At 39.1% G+C, this 23,035-nt stretch overlaps 1 protein-coding gene across 1 annotated transcript in view; it reads right to left on the bottom strand.

Moving 5' to 3' along the window:
- Nucleotides 1-19,140, bottom strand: part of SCFD2 (sec1 family domain containing 2) — a 386,325-nt gene extending 367,185 nt beyond the window's left edge. Inside the window, exons 1-2 of the mRNA XM_004419062.3 lie at nucleotides 18,194-19,140; nucleotides 3,652-3,820 (exon numbers count right to left, since the gene is read on the bottom strand). Of these exons, the coding sequence (XP_004419119.1) occupies nucleotides 3,652-3,820; nucleotides 18,194-19,031 (1,007 nt within the window). The 5' untranslated portion in view covers nucleotides 19,032-19,140. The remainder of the gene's footprint in view (nucleotides 1-3,651; nucleotides 3,821-18,193) is intronic.
- Nucleotides 19,141-23,035: the final 3,895 nt, after the last annotated feature.

Genomic DNA, 23,035 nt, shown 5'->3' on the forward strand with positions numbered 1-23,035 from the left:
GATGTTGGAGGTAGTAGCGCTTGCTGTTATTTTGATGGAAGTACAGTATATGCTAGGAAATCTATAATTTATTTCAATTCCTCTTTTACAGAGAAATTAATCAGCACAATTCCCTTGGTCTTCCAAGCAACTGTAAAGAAACTACCATTTTTCTCCCAATGATTGCTTTAGATCTTTATTTGCTTATAATTTTCTCACCACCTATCTCTTTATCTTCTGCAACCTGACTTCCAGTCTTGCTATTTCACCAGACCTGCTTTCATCAAAGCTTTCTTCTTTATTCAGATCCTTCTAGAACTCATCACTGCCTTTGACATGTATGACCAAACTCTCATAGTTAGATGGCACTCAAAGCTCACATCCCATAACAACACTCATAACGAGAGGAAAAGGCACCCACTGAAAACAAAGACCAGGAGGGGAAAATATATATAAATGAACTCAGCCAGTGCCCAGAGGCAGAGCTGAGTCACAGCAGGGGCTCAGTTAGGAAGAATTTTTATTTCAAACCCAAGAGCCTTAGAAGTTATTTAGGCCAAGGCCCTCATTTTATAGATGAAATAATGAGGTACAGAAAATGTGTCAGTTAGGATGCCTTTGGTTGCAAGTAATAGAAAACAGCAACTCAATTTGGCTTGAGCAATAAAGAACTATCCTCTCCTACATAATATGAGGTCCAGACACAGGATCCCATGGCTGCTCTTCTGTGGCCCCCTTGACCACGTCACCTTCCATGTGTTAGCTCCATGTGAGCAAATACGGCTGAAGTAGTTTCAGCACTTACATCAGAGTCCTGGGAGCTGGGGGAGGAGAGTAAGAGGAAAGGGGAAGTGTGTCTCTTTCCTGACTCTCTTTTCAGAAGCAAAGAAGCCCTAAGGAGACTTTCTCTCTTGTTACCTCCCCATTTCTAAAGCAATCACAGGCAAGGGAAATGGGATTCCAACACTGCTTTGATTTAAGCCTTGGACCAAGCTTGGGGTAGAATGAGTACTAAGGAGTCAAGGTTAAATAAATTGGCCATAATCAAAACGTTACTTGTAGATCTAAGGTGTCTTGATTCTTACATTTGTCCTACTATACTTCTCAGAATTCACTTGTTTTTCCTGCTCATTAATGATGAATTCAACTCTTCTCTCTTTTTGCAAACTTCTCTGGGGAGCTCACTTGCTCTCTTTGTAATTAACTTAGGCTTCTGTGGAGGTGGCGTAGAGTAACAGTAAGCATTGACTTTAAAGTCAGACTGTCCGGGTTCAAATATAGGCCCCCACCACTTCTGTGTGTGTCACCTTAGGTGTGTTATTAAACCTCTTTCCTCATCCATAAAAGGGGATGACAATAGAACCCACCTCATAGAGATGTTGTGAGAATTAAATAAGTCACTGTATATAAAGTGATCAGACCAGTGCCTGTTACACAATAAGCTCTCCGTAAGTGTGTGCTATTATTATTAAGGGGCAGCTACTGTTTTTGCCTGTGCAGCACCCCTTCCCTCTTCTTTTGGTAAATGTTTCAGTTTTCCTTTGAGGAACTACCCCTCCGCCATGCCACACGATCTTGGCAAAATTCTCAGTCAGTGTGAACTGCTCCCAACCCACAATGGGCAAAAGGTGAGCACAAGGCCCAAGTTAGGCAAATCTTACATTTCCCCCTGGAATCTGAATCTTAACCTGAATGACTCAAGACAGAAAACAGTTAAAATTCAGTCTCTCTAATGTCAAGGCTTTGAAGAGGCTTTTCCCGAGTTCTTGCCCCCTAGAGCCCTGAAACTGTGTTGTCCTTTCCAAAATCTGTTTAACAGTTCTTCCTTGATTCTGTTAGCTATCCAATCCCCTTTAATAAATTCCTTTTTTGCTGAAATTAGCCAAAATTGATTTCTGTTGTTTGTGTAATCACTATGTTGAACAAATAGGACTCCCCAAATCATGAAGTAACTTTATTTTTGTCTCTCATTGTCTCTTTAAACCTATGCATGAGCCTAGCTCTTCTCTGGCCCCTGCCTAGATGGCATAGAAGTTAAGACAGGGGCTCTGAAATTAAACATTCTGGGCTCAAATTCTAGTTCCACCTCCTGCTAACTATGTTATTTAATATCTCTTTGCCTCAGTTTCCTTAACTGTAAAATGGGGGAATAACAACACCTCCTTCATTAGGTTATTGTAAAACTTAAATGACTTCCCAAAGGTAAAATGCCTGGAAGTGTGTGGGGCACATAGAAAGTCCTGGAAAATGTTAATAGAGCTGATGGCAGTGGTGGTCCAGAGAGGTTATCTTTCTTCCTCACAGTCCATCATATCAGGCTCTAACTGTTCTTGTTTCCATACCTATGCTCATTCTAGCCCTTTCTCCTTTTCTAAATCCTTCAAGACATAATTAATTCAAGCACCAGGAGTCCCATAAGGCCCACATTGATCTACAAAGACCACATTAACCTGATACTTTACTTCTAAAATTTATAATCTGTAGCAGACACATGAGTCCTGATTTTTTTAATGGTACTTGTGTGTAAACCATGACTACTCCAACAAGAAAAGTGTTCCTTGAAGGCAAGAATGATATTTTATATTCTTTGATGTCCCTCATATTACTCAGTCCAGAATAAGACTCACAGCAAATCCTTAATAGTTAACTTTTGAATAGATTTTGAACAGCTAAAAGTATTTCGAATCACAATTAGTTCTGGGTTTGTATAGCTGCAAACCCTCAGGCCTCTGTTTTAGTATAGATGCTGCCCAAGTGAGCACACGGCCTATGTTTTTGTTGTGTATATAAGCATACAAAAAAGACAGGGTACAGAACTTTCCGTTTCCTTCCCACACTGGCCCATACATAATGGCATTCAATTAATGTTTTAACTATCTATAAAAAAGCTGAAAACTTTAGGAGCTGAAAATTAATTCCAAATATGATAAGAAAATTCCAAATATATCTGTTACTGTTAAGATTTGAAACCATAATGCCAAAAGGTACTGTTTTGTTTAAAAATAAAACACAAGCAGATAAGGTAAACAGATACTCTCAGACAGTTTTTTCCCCTTCTAACACATTTTTTCCCCCATAAGAATTGTTGATGAAGGAGAAAGTAGAGAAGATAACTCTTGTATCTTTTTATTGTCATGTTTCTGGAGAAATGTTCTTTTACTTTTGAAATAACTTAAAGTACACCATCTTCTTTCTCTGACTTCTCTAAGCATGTGAAAAAATATACATAGCAAGAAGAACTTCTCCCACTGATGCCCAAGAGCATATTGTTCACATATAAAAAGATGCGCTGTTTCATAGCTATGTAGGCTGTTATTTAATCATGGGAAAAGTCCACTGGGAAAAAGAAATTGAGTAAGCCTGGACTCAATTCCACGTGAAACTGTCTGTGAAATGGAGATGCATAAATTGACTCACTTAACTGATCCTGGAAACAGGCTTAGATTACATCTAAATGACACCTCTATAAAATTCCATACTTTTTGACTTGTTGTTTAATGGATATGGTTATTTCAAACCATGCTTTTTTCTAAATGCTATCCACTATGAATTTTTCAACCAGACCAACTCTTTACTGTCTCCTTTCTACAGAAACACTCAGTCTAGGAGAGAAAGTTTTCTCTCCTAGGAAGAGGAAGAAGGATGACAGGAAAAAAACACTGCATATCTTACCTGGATTGTGCAAGACAGCCTGGTGCTACCACATTCTGACCCGCCTCCTCAGTGTGGAGTGCAGTGAGCTCTACCACGTTAACCATCACATCACTGGTGTGGCCTGGAAGCTGGGGAAGCGCTGAAATGATCTTCTCTACCAAGTTGTCTCCATGATGTCCAACCGCCCCTGTTTAAGCAGACAAGAACATATAAACTCACAAAACACGAGGAAAAAGAAGCTGGACTAATGCTTTATAATGGCCCTTCTATCAAGAGTAACATACATTTTTAGTTTCTGTTACACAAATCAATAACATAAGCCTAGCGTTTTGCCCTCTGTAACACTAATCAAGGTCACAATTACCTAGTCAACATGTGCCTTGTGTGTTGGACTTAAGGCTCCATGACGGCAGACACTGTGTCTGCTCTGGTTACTACTAATTCCTAGCACCTCGCACAGTGCCTATATATGGTAGGATCAATAAATATTTAATGAATGAATAAATAATCAGCAAATAGTCAGCCAGGTAAATAGTGTCATAGGATGATACTATCCTGAAATTTTAGAGCCAAACTTTATTTTACTGATGAAGACATTAAAATGCAGAAGGGCTTAGAAACCTGACCAAAAATAGCAGATCTCCCCTCTCCTAGAACCTTATCTTCATAATGGCAACTGCTTATCTAGATCTCCCTTTATCCATCATGTCTAGCAGGTAAACTTGGCAGCTAGTGAGCTCTCACTAAATATTTGTTAGATGAAGGAAAGAATAAACAAATGAATGGTAACAGGTTGCAATGATAGAAGCATTGATAGAATGCTTTCTGTGTACCAAGCACTGTTCTAGGTGCTTTACATGTATTAACTCTTTTAACAAAAAATGAATTAATGAACTCAAATTGAAATTCAAGACCAAGAACACAGTTAAATACTTTTTCCATGAAGTCAAGTTATCTTTCCAAATGCCTTCATTGCTTGGAAGACCTCATCCCAACAATGGGTGGGGACTTGGCACATCCACTTGTTTTGATCCCACTCACTTCAAATCAACCAACATTTTGCTTCCTAATGTCTCTCTCTCTCTCTTCGTTTTTTGCCATGTCAAATTACTGGCCAGAAGAACTAGGTAGAAAAGACTAAACCAGGAATCCAAGCAATCATCATCATCACTATCATCATCACAATAGCTAATATTTATTGAGAGCTTATGATATCCCAGGTATTAAGTTCCATACTGTACATTTACTATCCACGTAATTCTTACAACAACTCTAATGGGTAGGTATTATTATGGTCATTTACAGAGTAGAAGATTCAGTTTAAGTAAGTTGCTCAAAATTACATAACTTATAAGTTATAGAGCAAGAATTCAAACTCGCAGCAGATAACTCCAAAAACCACACTCTTTATTAAAAAAAAAAAAATCAAGCTCATAAAAGTGACTTAAGACAGAGCCAGCATGAGTGCTTCTAAGGTGACAGAGTTAAAGAAAAGAGTTCTTGTTCTACCAGTAGAATATTCATTTATTAGGCCTGGAAGGAACCATATCTTATTTATGTAGTCTGTGGTTTATGGTTATCTCTCCAGTACTCAGATTACAAGCTACTCATTAAATACTTGCTGAATGAATGCCTAGTGACTATAAGTGGCCCTGAGATCCAGAGGGGGCTCAGAAGTCTCTAAGTGAATTATATCTTTAAATTAAGCCTGGAATGGAAATACTAGGATTACCTCATAGCATTCTCTCTCTCCACTAGTTCCCTCCTCACTTACTAAAAACTTTTATAAATCTCCAGTTATCACTAAAACAACTTTCTTTGAACTTGGTGCCCAAATTCTGAACCCTGTGCCAAGTTATTCTTGTTTTTCGACTGCCAGTCACAGACACGTGGCACAAACAAGTGGTCTATTATGTGCTGCCTTTCCTTCCTAACTTCTCTAGCCCCTACAATCTGGCTGCTGTTCATTCCTCCTCCCTATGCCACACTCAGTGGTCTTTGGCAAGTGTGAGTTCATTAAACTCTCTGCAAATTGAAAATGTTGACTAATCTAGTCCTCTTGAAACTCTCTGAATATGAGAAGTCAAGATATAACATACTTATTTTTTCTTAAGGTTTAATAGCTAATAGTTATTTTTACAGAACCAAAGTATCATTTATATGCCTAAAATATTATATACTAACATCCTAAATGTTTAAAAGTAGAGGAATAATTTTTTAAAAATTATGGTATACTTATTGAAGCAATTCTCAAACTGTGATTTTTATTTTCTTCTATTTATGTATAGGTTCTAAACTTCCTATGGTGAACATATATTCCTGTTGTAATAAGAATAAAAAATATATTATACACATACACACACAAATATTCAAAAATTTTAACAAGGGTTATCTTTGGATGGTAGGCTTTTGGTTGATATAAACTCTACCTAAACTTCATTTTTTCCCATTGTTTTCTACGTGGAGCACATGGAACTTACTTAATTAGAAAAATAATTTACATTCCATCAGAAACTGTTTAAAATATTACATCAGAGAATTAACAAAAGGCCAACTTTACATGACCATGATTACTCAGCTTTTTAGATTTAATCAAAAGGATATATATGTCTAACATGTTTGATAATGAAGGATAAAGCAGGTATGAGCTTTCAACCAACTGTCTTGCTCTTCTGTGAATACAGTTTCTCACATGTCTGGCATTAGAGGGTTCAATATTCATTTTTAAAATTTAATTAGAGCCATTTACATGACTCAAACATAGACTAAGAATTTGGGGCCTCTCAATGTCACAATAACTTCAGATTCTTCTTTTATAAAATGAATAAAATGCCAAGATTTGTATCATACTTAAATTTTCAGAGAGCTTAATTTTTCCTTTACTACAGAAATTTAAAAATATTATTTAGATGCTCAAAAGTGGAAGTCAACCAGAACCCAGTTATTTCTTCCCTGTCCAACTGTTAATCTGGCCAACAGCAATGTGGTCCAGTCTGTCCAGAGAATGGTTTATTTCCCAATGCCATTTTTTCCAAGTAGGGTGGAGGCAAAAGAAATTGGAGACAGAGCTCTAGTGGTCCCATCCTCCACTAGTTCCTTGTGTAATCTGAGGCAACTTCCATAAATGTGGTGCTGTTTTACCAAGCTAAAAACTCAGAGTTAGTCCAACTGACACCTAAATATCTTTGAACCTCAGGATTTGAGGTCCTAAGTTAAGCCAACAGCTTCAAGGGCTTAACTTTTTTAGTTCACAGCACCAGAAAAATACCATTCCTGTGTGACCCTGTGGATTATATGTGAATGTATATGCTAGTATCATTACCATAAGGCAAGTAACATCTTCACTTGCCTCTACTTACATAGGATAAAGTGAGAAACAAGAATTGAGGAACCTTCACAAGAGCTCAGTCACACTGTAGTAGGGCTCAAAAGATAAAAATGCAGCAACAGCCTTCTCTACATTTCACAAACAGGATATTTTTGGGTTGTGCATATTGTCCCTTTGCGTTGAGATAGGGCTTTTGGACTCAGAATTCGCATATGCAAAAACTCACCTCCTTTCCGATTCCCCATCATTCCTTCCCAAGAATCTGTGACTGTCTTTCATTATTTTGAAATGTTTCAGTATTTGATTATATTTCTGTCTTACAAGAACGGACTATTTCTGTATTACTCCTGATGTTTCCTTCCATGTAGAGGGATAACAATTAGCATAACACTCCTGAACTTGCTTTACTTCCTTCCATCAATCACTTTTCCCCTAGGCCATCAGGCTCTACTCTACTCATTCTTCCTAGCTTAGGTTCTGCCCTTGGGAAGAAGGAAAAAGACTTGCTCTGGTCCAAGCCTGCTGCTGAGTGGGTAAACTTTCTAACTCTGGATTGGGTATTAGGAAGCTCACTTGTCCATAGATATAAGCCACATTCTTTAACGCTCATAATGTTTATTATGTATGCATAATAACGCTGGTATTTTGGCCTCTGCCTGCCAACTCTTTATCTCATATTCAATTAATTCAGATTCTGGATGGGGAAAGGAGTGTTAGTTATTAGATCCCCTCTAATACTACCATTTCTAACAGTGCCTATGGTTGTCTCACATCAGTCAAATCTAGTACAAAGGGGATGTATTACAGTAGATACTGCATACCAGTCAAAACCCTGCTTAAGTTTGCCATATACTAGGTAGTATTTCGGGCTATGGCAGTGGGAGAATTATAAGGCAGTATGTATACAAGTTTATTCAATAAGTAGATTTCCCCACACAGTAATTTTAGATAAGAGAATCACATAGCATTTATTATATTACCCCTAATTTGCATCTTCTCCTACATTCCATATTTCAGGGAATCGACTCTGAAATTGCCCAAGCTAGAAAACTTGGCATGTCTTTGAAGGGGAGGAAGAGTATCCTCTACTCACTCTGGGTCCTTTCTGGCTGGGCTACAAATTAAATTGACATGAGACCAAACAGCAGGAGAAAATCAAACAAAGCTTTATAGCATGTATGCATGGGAGAGACCCAGGGAAACTGAGTATCTAGATAAAATGGCAGAAGTTCTCCTCTTAAATAGAAAGACAAAGGAAGATGTTGGGGGTGAGGGGAGTCAGCTATGGGAGATTACCAGAAAAGCACAGTAAACAAGAGTAAGGTTAATATGCAGATTTAAGTCCTTGCCTTCTGCACTGATAAGAGTTTCTAGAGATAAAGTCATACCCCCTTCTTCCTGGTACAGAGAGGGGGATACTTTTACAAATGGAGATTTCCCTTATAAATGTAAATGTCTCCTACAAGGGATAACTTCTACTTTTACTTGGAATGGGCTTAGCAAGGACCCTCTGAGTCTATCCATAACCAGAGTTAAATTTGTTTAGGCAGTTATTTGGGGGGGGTGGTCAAAGTTTCTTTCAGAGAAAATAATCAAGGTAAAGAGACATATTTTGAGGTGGTCAATTCTGATCCCCCACATCTTCAAATCTTTCCCTTAATTCTCTATCATTATTATCAGTCACCACTCTATTAATTCTTTCACTTAAATACTCAACTACTCTTCTCTTCATCCTTCATAATATTGACTCAATATAAACTCACACAATTTCTCACCTAGATATTATAATAGCCCCCTCATCAATCTCCTAGCCTTCAGTATTTCTTGCCTTTATCTCATGGAGCCCATAGCCCCTAGGCTGGGCTCCTCCATGGATGGATGGGAGGGTTGAATTTTATGAGAAATAGTGTAAGCTTATGCTTTTTTCTAGATAATCCATAACTTTGATCAGCTCCTCAAAAAATTTCCTTAATTTCAAAACAGTTAAGAATCACTGCATACCACACAGTACGAATTAGAGTTGAGCCAACAGATCTCAATGTTATTCCTTTCTACACACTTTAAGGATACAGTCCAACCGATGAGCAAATTAACAAACTCTGCTACATCTATATACCCAAATATTACTCATAAATAAAAAGGAATGAACTACTGATACAAGCAACACCATGGATAAATCTCAACTATATTATGCTAAGTGAAAGAGGCCACTCAAAAGACTATATGTACACATAATTACATTTATGTCACATTCTTGAAAAGGCAAAATTCTAGGGACAGGAAATGGATCTATGATTGCCAGGAACTGAGGGTGAGATTACAAGGGGCACAAGGAAATTTTCTGGAGTGATGGAACTGTTCCTATAGCTTGATTGTGGTGGTGGTTACATGACTATATGTTGTTTAACAAAACTACACACTATAAAGAATGAATATTACTATATGTAAATTATACTTTAATAAACTTGACTAGAAAAAAAAGCAAGCAAAACAACAACAACAAAAAATCCACCCCATCAGAGTCTGACTCACCCCTTTGTTTCCACTTTGGAACCAATAGATCCAACCATCACATTGTCCAGCAGAGAACTTTTCAACAGGAAACCTGTATATGCATTTTGTCTGCCTAAAAACTTGTTATGGCTCCTCACTAAGCATGAAACTTAAGGCCTTTGGCCCCAACCTCCTTCCTCATCATCTTCATCATACTTCCTTTCTATCTCTTACCACCGGCTCAGTCATTCATCCCAACCCTCATGTACCTTAAGCTCTAATAAAAAATTACCTAAAAAGAACCCCGAGAACAACCTATGTTCCTACTTACATCTTTGCACACATGGGGAGCTTTTAAAAGAATACCAGTTCTAGCCTCTGCCCAGCCTCCTTTTTAAAAATCAGACTTTCTGGGGTGGTTTGAATGTGAAACCAGGTTGAGAACCACTGGCCTAGGAATGGCTACCCCTTAAAAGAGTATTTTGTATCTAAACCCTATGAAAGCACATATCATTCATACTCTAATTTACTGAGCTTTGTGTTTCTTCATTAGATTTCCTCACGGACAGGAGCTTTGACTGTTTGAGCTTTATATCAGCACTTCTCAAACTTTACTGCATATTCAAGTCACCGGGAATCCCGTTAAAACACATTCATAAGTCTGGGGTGAGGCCTGAGATTCTGCATTTTTAATAAGCTTCCAGTTGAGCCTGAGGCTGCCACTCCCCAGGACACACTCAGTAGTGAGGCTTTATGCCACTATCACCCAGCATGGAGCCTGCACACAAAAGTTGCTCAATAAACATTTATGAAATGAATAGAGATCATCCATACCATTCTTTATACTCTCCTAAGTAACCAAAATTGTAGTCATCTTGCAGGATCATACAGGAAGAATCTTTCACTTCATTTTTTTTTTTCTCTAGGTATGACAAAATACAGTTCCTGACAAATAATTAATTCTAACCAACTCTCATTTCCTTTAGCGGCAAGTAAGAAGTCAAGTAATAGAATTCTTCTGGGTTATATGTATGGCAAATTATTCTTGTATTTATGTCCTTAGTCTTATACTTAGGGGGAAAACATACACTTGAAAGAATAAAACATCAAATAATTTTAAATGCATATCATTAATTAATAAAAATAATAATAAACATTTTTCCAGTGCCCAGTATGTACAAGGCACTGTTCTAGGAGCTAGACGTGTTAACTTATTGTACCTTCTCAACAACTCCTTGTTGTTGAGTAGGTACTATTATTATCCACATTTTACAGATCAGGAAACTGAGACCCATAGGTTAGGCAACTTGCCCAAAGACTTATGACTAGGGAGGGGCAGAGCTAAGACTACTGTAACTAACCACTCATGCCTACGACAGAAGCCAGGTAGTAGCAGCAGCTACCATATATTGAGGCTCTCCCTCAATCCCTTCACTCCTTACATACATGATTCTGTGTAACATAAATCTGATCATGTCACATCACAGCTCACAACCCTCTAACTTTCCCAATAGACTTTCACTTTTACTTTAAATCCTTACTTTGCCTTACAATCCATTCCCTCTGCTTATGTCTTCAACTTCGTCTCCTATCACTGGCCCTCCTTGCTTGCAAGGCAAGTTAAAGGGAGCCACAGTGGCCTCCTACGTTCCTCAAACATGTCAAACATATTCCCACCTCAGATCCTTTGCACTTGCCATTCCCTGGGTCTTATATGTTCTGCTTCCTCTCTTCTTTCAGTCTCTGCTCAAATGTCACATCCTCAGAGAGGCCCTCCCTAGCTAGGCTATCTAAAATGGAAATCTTATTAAAGTGGGATTAAAAAATGCCACTTTTTAATCTCTTACCCACTATATTAGTTATATAGTGAATGAATGAATGGATGGATGATTTTATATCCTTCCAATAGCACTTTAAGGTTGCTATTTTCCCCTGCTTGCAAATAAGAAAACCCTCAAAAGGCTCAATGAGGATCAAACAGCAAGCAAGTCACTAAACTAGGACTTGAAGTTGTTATACTGGTCTGGATCTAACACCAGTAATCAAGTCAGAGCCTTATATGGCCTTTCAATTGTGTCTCATACCTATGTTTTTTTTTTTTAGAGAGTTTATTTTATTTTGTGTGTGTGTGTGTGAGGAAGACCAGCCCTGAGCTAACATCCGATGCCAATCCTCCTCTTTTTTGCTGAGGAAGACTGGCCCTGGGCTAACATCCGTGCCCATCTTCCTCCACTTTATATGGGACGCTGCCACAGCACGGCTTGACAAGCGGTGCACTGGTGCGCGCCCAGGATCCGAACTGGCGAACCCCGGGCCACTGCAGCAGAGCGCGTGCACTTAACCGCCTGCGCCACTGGGCTGGCCCCCCTATGTTTATTTTAAACAGTATCCTCTGAACTCTAAAATGAAGATATTAGTTGGTTATTTTGCATTTTTTGGAAAATCAGATGGGGGCAGGAAAGAATAAGTCACTTTTCTAAACACTGAGGCAGCTCCAGAGTCCAACAACTATGCTTAGTCTCTGAAGCTGCTAGCTTCTGGACACAACATCAGCACCATCTCTACTATCCAGGACAAGGGTTGTCAAACTTTTTTCCATAGCCACACATATGAGAGAGGTTATGAGCATAGGCTCTGGAGCAAACTGCCAAGATTCAAACCCTGACTATGCCACTTATTAGCTGTGTGATCTTGGATGAGTTACTTAACTCCCCTATGTCTCAGTTTCCTCATCTGTAAAATAGGGATAATTATAATCCTTACCTCAAAGAAGTATTGTGAAAATTAAAGGAGTTTATATCTATGTAGAGGGCTGAGAAAAGTAGTATGCTCTCAAATTTTAGCCATTATTAATAGTATAAAATTTCAATACTTTAACAAATGATATGCAACCATACTTTAAAGCAAATATAAATGTATCAGTGTATCATAATCCCAGGATTAAGAACCACCCATTGGATTGGAAGTTAATCTTTAATTGAATGGATTTAATTTAAAAGTTTACATGAAACTAAAATTCAGAAGAATTGAATTAAGAGAGGAAATTTAATTCCCAGAGTTAGTGCCACCTCCTATCTTTTGATTTTCATCTTGAAGACTACTAGCAAAGCACTCTGGTTGACCTTAAGAGACAGAAAAGAATGGAAAGGAAAGCAGATTCAAACCTTTTAGAGAATCATAAATCACATCTACCTTTTTAATTGTCCTTCAAAACAAATCAGAAGGCAGAACAGTCCATAGAATATTGTACTTAAATCCCCTATGCAAACATGCCTGAAGCACTCTGCAGGGACCCAAGCTTCTGGGTGGTCTAGACATGGTAAAAGTCAGTCAGAATCATAGCAATAGACATCAGTGGCCATTTACTTCTCAAACAACTACAACAAACTTTCTATATTTTTAAGCCCTAAGAGCTTATCAACTGCTTCAGGAAAGGAAGGAACTTGTCTATCTTGTTCACCACTGTTTCCCTAGACCTGGAACAATGCTTGGCACACAGTAGGCACTCAATAAATGTTTACTGAAAAAATAAACCAACTGTTAGGCAAAGTGATAGTACTTGCAGCAAAGATGATGACAAAAAGATGAGAAAGAAATTTGTCTATATAGCAAGCATGATGTTACTGTCCAAAATTTATTAATTATTGGAGGTTATTTTGGGTAGTGCCAATTTTATATCTAAGAAGAGATATAAGTATATAAATCTTCTAATGGTAAATTATCAAGGATGGCATCAAAAATATTTAACTAATAATATAAATAAATGTTTATATATATAAAGTAACACCTAAATCAAAAACTGGAAAATGTATTTCCTTTTGGTTTCTGTATTAAAACTGCTGTCAAGTAATTTAAATTGAAATTCAAACCATTCAAGTCATTCCAATAATTTCCAAATAACCTTTCAATTTTTAGAAATTGTTGGTGTACTCCTTTGTCTGCAGCCATCACTGGCTAAACAATGCCTCAATCTAAGCCACAATTTGATGTAAGAAACCACACCAAACTCTTATAACAACTACTCCGTTAAATTTATAGTCATGAGCTCCCCAGCTCCTCATGCGTGTTGCATCCAGCGCAGATCAGTAAAACATTTGAGCACGGTGATCAGGTATGTTCCTGGATGCCAGAGCCTGGAGCAAGGACAGAGAGCATCCGTGACAACAACAACGCCACCAACACCACCTATCCTACCACCCCATTCCATTTTGTTTGGGCCACCCTGGAGCAGAGGACAAGTGCTGCATCCCCAGACCCACCACTACCACCACGAACTCCCTCTGCTGCCTCAGTACCCTCAGTGCCTCCTAGACCCTATCACTGGCCTCCACTGGGCAACAGTATTAGGTAACTTGTGGTTTCAATAAGTAGAGGATTTCTCTTTACTCACTACAACAAAAGTTTTTTAATGTGTAAAAAACAGGTTTGACAATACAGCTATGTACCAACTGTAAATCAGCCCTGAATATTACCAATATGGAATCATAATACCATGTTGAAACATCTTTGATACAAATGAACAAGTAAGCTGCTTATATGGAAGACCGTTTGGATGATTACCCAAAAGATATCCATTAAAAAGACTTAAATTTGTAAGTTATTAAGCCCACAGTAAGAAACTAGTCCCAATTAGAATCTATCCTCCAAAATCTACCCTCTATCAGCCAGCAATAATTTTGATCCCTTTTGAAGGAGAGTATGTCATAATTTTAAAATGGGAAGTAGGTAATGGACCATTTCTTGGGTACTCTATGCCAAAGGTGATTGGTTTCAGAGGGGACCACAAATTAAACTTGGCTCCATGCACCAGCAGATAGGTAAATATGTTGGGCCCCGAGGATTCTCCCTTATCCCAGCCACTCTGGCTTCCCTTTATCCCCTATCCCAACAGGCCACTGCTGCTGCCATCTACCACCCCACGCAGGTGATCTCTCCCCACTCAGGAGATCTCACCCCACTCAAGCTCCAACACCCTGGGCCCCCCGTCAGTGCCTTCCTCCCTGTGTGGACACCTACCTTGCTTAGCCCCATCTAAATGCTTTTGAACTGAATTATTCAGCAAGGAAGCAGAGCTCTTACAATTTTAAATGTACTTGGGCAATACCTCAAATAACTTTTGGGGAGGTTCGCTCTTATCGCTTTATCATCACCTTGTATAATTCTCTCAGCATTCTTTTGAAAATAATATTTTCACGGTTTCTCCTAAGCCCTTGACAAACTGACTGAATTTTTATTTCTCTTTTTATCTGTTGCCCTTGAACCTACCCAGAGAAACTTCCTATTTGCTCCCTTTGAACAATGGCCCTTTCAACATTAAATACTCTTTCACATGATCTCATGTACCTAAAATGTCTCCTCCCGTACCAACCTGCCTACTGCGTGCCTTCACTAATTTAAAGAACACTTTCGAATCCCACCTACTGGCAGAGGGATCCTAAACAAATACAAAGAAAGTGAGGACTTTACACTAACAACACAACAGCTTACTTTGACAATTCAGAAAACAAAAGATGCTGAACTTTTATATTTCTATAAAAGTCCAATATTTTATAGAAATATTGGAGCAATCCTGTCAAGTCTGATCTACTATCTAATGTTCATGCTTTTTTTTTTTCAGTAAAGAACAACTTCTGAGCCTCAATTTCTTTATTCTTGAAATGATAACACTAACTCACCTAATTTGTTGAGAAGATCAAATAAGGCAATATGGAAGTGATTTTTATCCATAAAATAGTCATATAAATACGATTTGTTAATATCATTATTTCCTTTCTCAAATTTTACTGTGGGCCCAAAGTGTCAAATTTTAGAATATTGAGAAAATGTGTGTCTTAGTGCATACCCACTGCATTTATGAATGACTAATGATGCAATTTAAGAATCTCAGAAGCATTTTCAATCAGGAAAAAATAAGAATATTAACCTCAATGAATGTCTAGTTGGCAGCAACCTTTAATTCTCTCATTCATTCATCCATTCATTCAATAAATATTTATTTATAATATTTATTAATATTAAAGTAGTAGGTATTTTTTAGTATTTTTCTATTTTCAAGGCACTCTTCTGAGTGCTAGTTAATAAACAGTAAACAAAACAGAGTCTCTCCTCTCAGGAGCTTCCATTCAAATGCGAGGATACAGGCAATAGAAAATTAGTAGTGTTAAGTAGTGCTCAAGACTATGACAAATAAAGCACGCTCAGTGGTTAGAGAGTATCTAAAGAAGGTGGTCAAGGGAAGCCTTGTCTGAGAAGCAGACATGTGAGCGGAGATTCAAAGGAAGTGAGAGAGAAAGCCATGTAGATACCTGAAGGAAGAACATTCCAAGCTGAGCTGCAGAACTTCAAAGGCCCTGAGGCCGGGTCACACCCCCATGTTGGGAATGGCAAGGTGGCCAGTGTGCCGGAGCGTAGTGTGTGAGGGGAGATCAGCGGGAGAGGAGGCGGGAGAGGTACACACAGGCAGGTCATGTATAGCCTTGAAAACAATGGTTAAGGAACTTGGATTTGATAGTGGGTCAAATCCTGGGGGTCAGGAGGCCTCGGAAGGATTGTGAGCAAGCAAATGACATGCCAGATTTATGTTTTGATGGGATCACACAATAAACTACATTATCTGTATATCTTTTGTACTTCTTCAATATTTTTTATTATTATTTTTAACCATTTGCATCCTCTACTCTGCTGTGTCCAATGCTGCTTTGAGACTGAGTAAAATGAATCCTGATAACTGAACACTGGTTTTGACAATATGGAGGTCATTGGTGGTCTTGACAGAGGAAGTTTCTGGGGACTATCAGAGGAAAAGAAGACTGAAGTGGTATCTGGGGCAAATTGGAGCAGACGATTGTAGAGACAGCAGGTATAGACAACTCTTTCAAGTTTGCTGCGAAATGGAGCAAAAAATGAAACTGAAGTCAGAGAAGCCTGAAGGGTCAGGAAAGGAGATGTTCCATTCCGTTTGTATGTTGATGGGGAAAATTCAGTAGAAAAGATTTTTTTTTTAATGATGATCTAGGAAAGGGGGAGAGTATTTGAAAGAAGTAAATCTATGAAAGAAGTGAAAAGGGAGAGGATTTGCAAAGGTGAAAATGTTGGCATTCACGCAGCAGGGACAGTACATCTCCTTTCAACACGAAGGAAGAAAAGAAAAATATGTGAGTACAGATGTAGAAAGACTGGTAGATTTGGTGATGGGAAGATATGGAAGTTTTCTGATGGCTTATATTTCCTCAGTTATATAAAAGCAAGAAAGCCGAAGGGTGAGTATGGGGAGGGAGATCTGGAGGCTTGAGGAGAGAGAAAGTACAGAATAATCATGCTGAATGGCAACTTTGTCTTTCTATGTGCCCTTGTTTTCTCAATCATTCGTGACTGCTTCATATTATAAGCTTTTAGAGGGAAGAAGTTATGTTGACCTTGTTTGTTCTGTATATAGAAAAGAGTCATATACTAAAATACGACGGAATTGTTGCCATGATGTTGGATGGCCAGAACATTCAAGTTTGCCTAAGTAAAGTCTTGGGGGGGGGATGCAAAAATAGGTGACCTTGATTAATTACAAAACAGTATGCCACATTTTGAGCATAAAGAAATAGAAGTATAAACAGTATATACCATGCACTCAAAAACTCAACAAGCATATATTCATCAGGTGCTTTTTAATTTTCTAAGAGTTCTGGGATGTTACAATTATTACTTATACTTAAATCACACTGACAGACTGGACACCTGGTTTCTCTAGTCACATAATTAAGTTTACATCTCAGTATTACCATTTAGCTTACTTTCTATTTTATGAACTCAAAATTAATCTTATAAGGTCAAAAACTCAAATACACCTTATTGTGGTTTTTATAACTTCAAACCACAAATGAATTCAACTTTTTTTCTGACCTAGCAAAGGGAACTCTTACCAATGTCAGTTTCCTAATTATTCTCCCTGAACTTGGGTGTGGCCAGCCTATACTGCTAGAAGCATTATATCTACCTAATTAGAGAACAACAAATTTGACTTTTGAAGATAAATGCACATGTCAAGTATCAGAGAGTGTTTTTCCTTCGCCTATTTTAAGGGTTGCATTTGCTCCTTATGTGTATAAATAATATATTATTACAATTTGATATTAGCTACCCAGTCTTCAATAGAATGAGAGCTAAGAATAAATCAATAAACATTCGCAATTATTTTCTACAACTCTATTTAATCTCATTTTCTGGTGATATTTAAGTTCAGCCTCATTTATTAACACTCATTTAAAGAAATCTAAAACTCAACTAACTGTCTATGATAATTTCATGTTTTGTTGTACCGTTTCCTTCCACTAGGTCATCTGTTAATACCTCTAACATATGAGAGCCCTCTTAGGAAGGATTGCTGTGAATACTGGCATTTGCACATTTCTAAGATGTTCCCAGGTGGACAGTTCTCCTCGATATCAGCATCATTCCATTTTTCCAATCTCTTGGGCTAGATGCAGTGGTTGTTTAACAAGACAGTGCACACTGAAGATGTATTTACCCATTACAGCATTTAACAAATTGATCGTAATTGCCAATTTGCTTGTCTGTATTCCCCTCTAGACTATAAACTCTGTGAAATCAGGGACTGTGTCCATCTAGTACATCTTTGTGTCCTCAACCTGACACATAGCAAGAGGTCAATAAAATATATGCTGAATCAGTGAAAGTCCTAGCACCTTGGAGAATGATTTTGAAGACCTCCACAGCAACCGCACTTACCTGTGAGATCCAGAGTTCTGTCCACAAAGACCACGGATGCCCTGCCCGCGGCAGTCTTCCTCCTGTTTTTGGCAGGGGCATAATTGGCCAGATCTGCAGCGATGATCCGACTGAAAGAACCTACAGCAAAACACTCCTCCCGTACCCCTAAATGCTCACACAGAGAACTGAGGCCTGACACCAGGCACCTGATCTGCAGCAGCAGCTCAGGGGTCAGGGCAGTGGCATCCACCTCACCCAGGCTTCCCAGCCTCCTCTTGTCCGGCCGGGCACTGTTAAGGAGATGCACATCCCAGGGTAGCAGTGGAAAAAGGCAAGCAAAGGCTGGAGTCAAGGCAAGGTGGGGAGCAGCAGGGGCGAGCACCAACGGGACGTGCAGCACCTCGGCGGTGTAGTTCATGTTGCCCATCCACTCACACAGCTTCTCCTCCAGTTGCTCGAACACCGGCTGCTGCCCCTCTAGCTCGGCCGCTGCCGCCGCCGGCACGTGATTAGCCGTCAGGTGGACAGCATGGTTCACGGCCGTGACCACCACACAATACTGGAAGTGACTGCGGCAGATGATGTCCCGTAGAGTCTCCACGGTCCGGCCTTTCAGCAGGCAGCTCAACACAAACACCGCCTTGGGCTGGTCGGCTCCGCCACCAACTGCGGTGGGCTCGAACTCCCGCAGGTGACACGCAGGACCCCCCACTGCTTCCAGGAGCCGCGTGGATCCGCAGCCCCAGTGCAGGCTCTCGGCGCAGGCGGCGTCCAGATAGACCAGAGCCCGTTTCACTTTGGCCAGCACCTGCTCCCAGCCTTGCTGGGTAAACGACAGCACGCCGGGGGCGCTCATAATTGAGGATCCACAGACCCGGGCACTCAAGTGCAGGAACTTCTTCCAGAACTCACGGCTTCCGGAAATTCGGCTCCCTGAGACTTTGACAATCAACACAGTACACGTGGGGCCGCCTCTGACTTGTCCAGTGACTGCGCATGGTGATGACGTCAATGGAGCGTGATTGGCTAGCGAGGAGATCCCGCTCTCGGAGGGACGCTGAGGACTGAAACCGAGAAGGGGGCAGGGCTCAGCGGCTCTGGGGTTCCTGGAAAGTTCGGGGATACGAGAAGGATCTGCCTAGGAAATAGCTGGACGGCGTTCTTTTCCTCTCCCACTCTGCTCAGATTATCTTTCCCTGCCCCTGAGAATCCGAAGTTTGATATTTTACGTGGATATGAATACATCTCTTTAAAAGTACAGCCACTTAACCGCATCTAAACCCAGAGCAGCCAGAGAAGATGAAACAACCAGCTGTAATGTTTTGTAGTTTAGAGACTGCTGTCACATACGTTATTGCACACAGGCCTCATAACAAACCTACTGGCCTCATTTCCTTTTCTCCATCTTCCTACCCTCATCTCATTGTCACTAAATCTTCATCTGGTTCAAAAATCCTAGAAGCCAGCCCCTTCTCCCTATCCTTGCTGTCACTGCCTTAATCCACCATCATCACTCACCTAGCCAATTGCAATTATGCCCCATCATTTCCCGCTTTCCATCTCTTCCCCATCCAATTCAGTTTTCTTCCTAATATACTAAGCTGGTCCTACCACTTTCCTGCTTAAAAGCCTCTCCTGGCCCAATCGCCTACAGGATACAGCTAGACTCCTTAAAAATGGCACCAAAATCCTTCATGATTTCTCAATTTCTTTCCAGCTACTTCTAGCCGGGAACATTATATATCTGCTCAGTGAAGTCAATAGATGAAGCCCAGAATGTTTCATAGGTTCAATTCATTCAACTACTATTTATTAAGCACTTACTAAGTATAATCACTGTGCTAGACTCCAAAGATACAATGATTAATAAAATACATTCCCTGATCCACAAAGAATTTACACCTGGTAAACTCCTACCAAAAATAATCAATCTAAAGATATCTTCCACGTGAGAGTTTTCCTAACTCACCATCACCACTACAATCACTCTATCCTCCTCCTCATCCACCTAGCACACAGCACTCAGTTGATACCTTTGCTAAGGACTTGCCATATCATGGGGTAAGTTTTAAGGTACCTGTTTTCCTTAACAAATCTGTTCTGCTAGATTGTGCACTAGAGGTCTGGTATCCCCAACACAAGAACATAACAGATGTTCAATAAATGTTTGTTGGATAAATGTTCGATTCATGTCCATATAATAAATAATATAGTCAACCAACTTTTAACAGACATGTACAATATTCAAGACACTTTGAGCACTGAGTATACGAAGAGAAATAAGCTATGGCCTTCCCTTCAAAAGAATCTGAGATAAAGGACCCCCACATGTAAAGCAAGCCAGTGCAACAAAATGTAACAGAAGCAATGACTTTTTTTAATGTGCAAGAATTACAAAGGAGGAAAAATAAATTCTGACTGGGTGAAGGAAAAAGGGAAGTGGTCAAAAGTAGTTTCAAATAGGACATGAGTTTTGAGTTGCGTTCAAAGAAAACCAGGTGTTCACCAGGTGGACAGGATGGGGAGGAGCATTCCTGGCAGCCAGTGCAGACAACGCAGCATGAGCAAAGCCATAGAGGCATGAAACCACACAACATGTTCTCTGGAACTACAGGTTAGTATAGCTGGAGTGTATTGTATGAAGAAAGCCCCAAGAAGAAATAGGAGCTAAGAACTAGAAAAAAACGGAGTAGATCAGGATGAATCTTATTTTCGATTTTAAACAGTAGCAGCCAATGGGGAACTATTAAAGTATTTTTAGAAGTGGAAAAGATTTGTTCACATCTAGAATTTAGGAGAAAAAACGATTCTAGTCAAGTCATGGACAATAATTTGAGCAGAGTAAGATTTAGGGCAGGGAGAGCAGTTAAGAAACAGTAACAGCAACCACTTGGGCCAGAGTAGATAAGGATACCAGTAAAGGGGATCTACAGTGAAGGGTGTCTAAGGAGATGTTAAGGAGATAGAGCCAAAAAGCCTGGTTACTGGATTGACAAAGAGTGAGGCAGAGGGAGAATTTCAGGGTAACATCCAGTTTTCTGCCTGGGTGACTGGTAAATGGCAATCACTGAGATTTAGAAAACCAGATGAGAAGCCGATTGGGGGAAAAATATACTGAGTTCAGTTGGAACATGTTTTTGTTTGTTTTCTGTTTTTCTAATCGTGGCAAAATACACATAACATAAATTTACCATCTTAACCACTTTTAAGTGTACAGTTCAGTAGCATTATTTTCACAATGTTGTGCAACCAATCTCCAGAACTTTTTCATCTTGCAAAACTGAAACTCTATGTCCATTAAACAACAACTCCCCATTTCCCCCTCCCACCTGCCCCTGGCAACCATCATTCTACTTTCTGTTGCTATGAGATGACTACTCTCAATATCTCATATAAATGGAATCATACAATATTTGTCTTTTTATGACTGACATTTCACTTAGCACAATATCCTTAAGGTTCATCCACTTTATGTGTCAGAATTTTCTTCCTTCCATTTCTTGCTCTCAGATATTATGGCAGTCAAATGAATTCCTGCTAAAATTACATGCTTAAGATCATTAGATTTACCTTATTTAAATGTGATTTGTATTTCTCTGCTCAAAACAGCCAGCAGTTATTTCCCATTCTTCATAAAATCAAGCATATCTCCCTTCACTTCATTTCAAACTCCTCCATATGCACGATCAACACGTAAGGATTCACTATGCACTTTCCACGTGCTTGACATTGTAAAAGAGGATCTGGTGAATACAGATATAAATAAATTTTGTTCTCATCCTTAAAGAGTGTGCAGTCTACATAACAGTGTAGATGCAAATAGGAGATGATATAATTTTCCAGAAATAACTAGTAATATAAAATTTAGTGTTAAAATATGTCAGAATACAGAGGAAGATGGATAATTGGGGCTTAATTCCTCATGGAAGTATCTAGAGAGGAAGAAAAGCTCTATACATGTGCCATTATTCAGGTTGTTCAAAGGACGAAAAGTCTAACCATAACACACCACATGCTTGCCTCTAACTTGTCAAATGATTTGACATTTGAAACTTCATTTTAGCTCTGTTATCCTCCCAAGAAGTGGGTGTAAAGTGTTATTTTAATATATCAATTAACTGGTGAGGAAACTGAGGAACATTGAGATTTAAGTGACATATTTAAAATTGGCAGCAAATAGCACAGTTAAGCCTAAATGTCCTATCCATTCAAAACACATTTATGAGTACTTGCTAACTACTAGATACCTAGCAAGGCATTTTTATTTGATCTTTACCTCTTGCTATCATTTTAATCATCATCTACTAAGCATTCTCTTTCAGTACTTCTGAGAGATAGATATATTAAAACTGATGCTTTGTTGTTGTTTTTTTTTTTTTGCCAAGAACCAACAGATCACACACACCAAAAAAACATTCTTTAAAGTATTTGAACATAATACAAATATAACCAGAATACATGAAGTATTGTAGTTTGATAAGGTCATAATTTTACACAATATCTTCAAACCACCTGTCTTTGAAGTCTCCCCTGGTGAGGAGGGAGATAAAGACACCTTTAACTAAGGAAGTTTATCCAGGCAAGGAACTCAGTTTGGAAGCAAGGAAGGAATAGGCCTTTTAAAAGTGATTATTAGTGATTTATAGGCTTCTCTGCTTGTGGAAATCTTCATTTTCAAAGCTTAGCTCAAATGCTACCTCCATCATGAAGGCGATTCTGATGCACCAATTATTATTCATCAGTTCTTCAGTTCAGTTTAAGTAACGCCTTGAAAGACAAGCTCATTTCAGGCATCTGAAAGGAGAAAGAGGCTGCTCAGCAAAAGGCAATTGGTTCTCCCATGAAACCACCAAAGTTCAT

Source organism: Ceratotherium simum, chromosome 8 (assembly GCF_057802395.1).
Source record: "Ceratotherium simum simum isolate JZ-2026a chromosome 8, ASM5780239v1, whole genome shotgun sequence".
Lineage (NCBI taxonomy): Eukaryota > Metazoa > Chordata > Mammalia > Perissodactyla > Rhinocerotidae > Ceratotherium > Ceratotherium simum.